Genomic DNA, 2,854 nt, shown 5'->3' on the forward strand with positions numbered 1-2,854 from the left:
ACCTGTTTGTTGTCTGCTTGTGAACAAGCTCGAGGTATTTTTCCTGTCGTTATCATTCGAGAGCACAAACAAAAAGTTTGTTACTTTACAAGCGGGAATTTTGATTCGACGTATTTGTCGACCATGTTGTCATATTTCCACGCCATCACTCGAATCTGTAGAAGACATCATTACGAATCCACACAAACATTAAACAGATGATCCAAATTGAATCATCATCAACAGCAGCAGCAGCAGCAGCAGCAGCAGCAGCAATACCACCATCACCACCAACACCACACGGAGTTCAAACACTTCACCTTCACTCTCGTCGTTTTCTTGTTCTGACCCAACACGCTCTCCCCGTTCTTCTTCTTCATCTCCACCCAAATTTCATCCTGTAGATCCACAACTGTTTCACCATCCCCCTCCTCCTTATCCCCCTTTCCTCCTCCTCCTCCACCTCCTACCGCTTGCAGCACTGAATTCATCCTGATGCTTGCCCTCCCGATCAGATCCTTGAATTTCCCTCGGTTCTGCTCACATATCAGAGCCCTCTTTCTCCTTGTCCGTCCTCTTCCTCTTCCCCTTCATACCTCCTTCACCTCCTCCAACTCTTCACTCTGTACCCTCTTCCTCCCTCCGCCCTCTGCCCCCCGCCCCCTCCTCCCACACGCCTTCCCTCGCTTCCCCTCACATCATCGTAGAGCATCAGCGTCAGGTCCATGCTGAGTGAGTCGATCGCAAACACAAACTGTAACCATCGATCAGTCCCATCCTCCTGCTCATCCTCCTGCTCATCCTCCTGCTGCTCCTCCCTCCCTCCCCTCCTCCCTCCCTCCCTCCCTCCCTCCCTCCCTCCCTGTCCTCACCTCTTCATTCCATGACCCCGCGTACTTCCCCACGCCGTCTCAGTGTGGTAGGTTGTCTCCCCGCAGCAGATCTCCAGCAGCGGGTCGCAGGAGCCCATCCTGACGGGAAGAGGAGCAGGAGGTGAGTACAAGCAAGGTGAGCAGAAAAGAAGCAAGGGCAGCAGCAGCAGCAGCAGCAGGAGCAGCCGGCAGGAGCAGCCGGCAGCCGGCAGCAGCCAGCAGCCGCAGGAGCAGCTGCCAGCAGCAGGAGCAGGATCAGGAGCAGCAGCAGCAGCAGCAGCAGGAGCAGGAGCAGGAGCCAGCAGCAGCAGGAGCAGGAGCAGGAGCCAGCAGCAGCAGCAGCAGCAAGAGGCTCCTACAAGTCCATCTTGGGCACGTTCTCGAACTCCAGCGCCTTCACCACCACGTGCGTCACCTCCTCCAGCTCCATCGACGAGGAGCCCAGCAGCCCTTTCGTCTCCCACCTGCCGGACCCTCCGGTCAGCCTCCTCGCCCCTCTCTCTCTCCCTCTCCCTCCTCCTTTCCCCCTTGCATCTTCTTCCCTCCCCATCTGGTCCTCGTCCTCGTGGTCCCCAAGCAGGAGCAGGAAAGGAGGAGGAGGAGGAGGAGGAGGAGGAGGAGGAGGAGGAGGAGGAGGAGGAGGAGCCAGCAGCAGGAGCAGGGAAGAGAGGCTCGTACTTGAGCGTGAGAGTGACGGTGGTTGGCTGCCATGCGGAGTGAGTCACTTGCTGTATCCCTCCTCCAGCTCTTGTCCTGCTTCTTCACCTTCGTCGTCTACTACTACTGCTCACTCCTTGCTCTTGCTCCCTCCTACTCCTTACTCAGCTGTCCTTCTCTCTGTACCTCTGCTTCTTGTGCTCCTGCTTCTCCTGCCTCTGGCTCACCTCCCTTCTCCCTCCTCGACCTCTTCCTGACTCACCATCGTTTCCTCTTCCTCTTCCTCTCCTCTTCTTCTTTCCTTCCATCACAACCTCCTGCTCCATCCTCTCTCCTCTCCCTCTCCTCCTTGTCTTGGGCTCTCACCTCTTTGTTGTGTCCCAGCACCACCTCTCCCTGCACTCCCTGCGCGTCTCCTCAGCCGCGAGCTCGTCGCTTCTCTCACCTACCGACAGGTGGTTGACGATGCTCTCCGACAGCTCCACCAGCCCTTCTGCATCGTTGATCAGCCCCTCCTCCCTCCTCTGCCTGCTGCTGCTGCTGCTGCTGCTCATCCTCCTCTCTCCCATCCCCACACCCTCCGTCCTCTGCCTGCTCCTCCTCCTCGACCACCGCCTTCTCCTCCTCCTTCCTCTGCCTGCTCCCATGCTTCTGCTGCTGCTGCTCCTCCTCCTCCTCCGCTACCCCCCGCTCTCTCTCACTCACGCTGCTTCCCGACATACGGGGTCAGGTCGATATATCGAGCTCCGATGAACTGCAAAACCTGTTAGTCCAGCAGACGCTTCGCCTTCCTCTTCCTCCTCCTCCTCTTCTTCCTCTTCCTCCTCTTTCTCTTTCTCGTCCTGTTCTCCTCACCTCGCTCCCTGACAGCTTGTTCCAGTCCATCACCTTGATCAGCAGCCCTGAGACCTTCTCCTGCTCGTCGCCGTCAGCTCCTCCTCCTTGTTCTTATCCTCCTCTTTGCCCCCCTCCCCCCTTGTCCTCCTGCTTCAGGTACCTTGTGATAGTCGAGGATGTGGAAATCCATGCGCTCCTCGTCGGTATAGGTCACGTCATACCTGATCTGCTCTCAGCCGTCTGCTGCCCCTCCTCGGCCTCCTCTGCTCTCCTCCTGCTCCTCCTGGGGCTGCTCACTGCTTGCCCTGACAGAAGGGAACTGCTCTGCTCTGCTCTGCCCTGCCCTGCCCTGCTCTGCTCTGCTCTGCTCTGCTCTGCTCTGCTCTGCTCTGCTCTGCCCTGCTCTGCTCTGCTCTGCTCTGCTCTGCTCTGCTCTGCTCTGCTCGTGATTGATATGGATCCTTCTCTTCGCCTCCTCCATCCCTTGGCTCTCAATCTCTCTCCCTCCC

General features: G+C 57.9%; 1 protein-coding gene across 1 annotated transcript in view; it reads right to left on the minus strand.

Moving 5' to 3' along the window:
• GUITHDRAFT_122740 (hypothetical protein) overlaps positions 1-2,535 on the minus strand; it is a gene marked incomplete at both ends in the record, with an annotated part of 4,449 nt that extends 1,914 nt beyond the window's left edge. The window contains 12 exons of the mRNA XM_005817981.1: positions 85-155; positions 300-377; positions 450-515; positions 677-707; positions 852-950; positions 1,211-1,315; positions 1,695-1,825; positions 1,875-1,913; positions 1,958-2,001; positions 2,214-2,262; positions 2,364-2,423; positions 2,506-2,535. Coding sequence (XP_005818038.1) covers positions 85-155; positions 300-377; positions 450-515; positions 677-707; positions 852-950; positions 1,211-1,315; positions 1,695-1,825; positions 1,875-1,913; positions 1,958-2,001; positions 2,214-2,262; positions 2,364-2,423; positions 2,506-2,535 — 803 coding nt within the window. The remainder of the gene's footprint in view (positions 1-84; positions 156-299; positions 378-449; positions 516-676; positions 708-851; positions 951-1,210; positions 1,316-1,694; positions 1,826-1,874; positions 1,914-1,957; positions 2,002-2,213; positions 2,263-2,363; positions 2,424-2,505) is intronic.
• Between the last annotated feature and the right edge of the window lie 319 nt (positions 2,536-2,854).

The sequence above is a fragment of the Guillardia theta genome (assembly GCF_000315625.1).
Source record: "Guillardia theta CCMP2712 unplaced genomic scaffold GUITHscaffold_425, whole genome shotgun sequence".
NCBI classification, from domain to species: domain Eukaryota; class Cryptophyceae; order Pyrenomonadales; family Geminigeraceae; genus Guillardia; species Guillardia theta.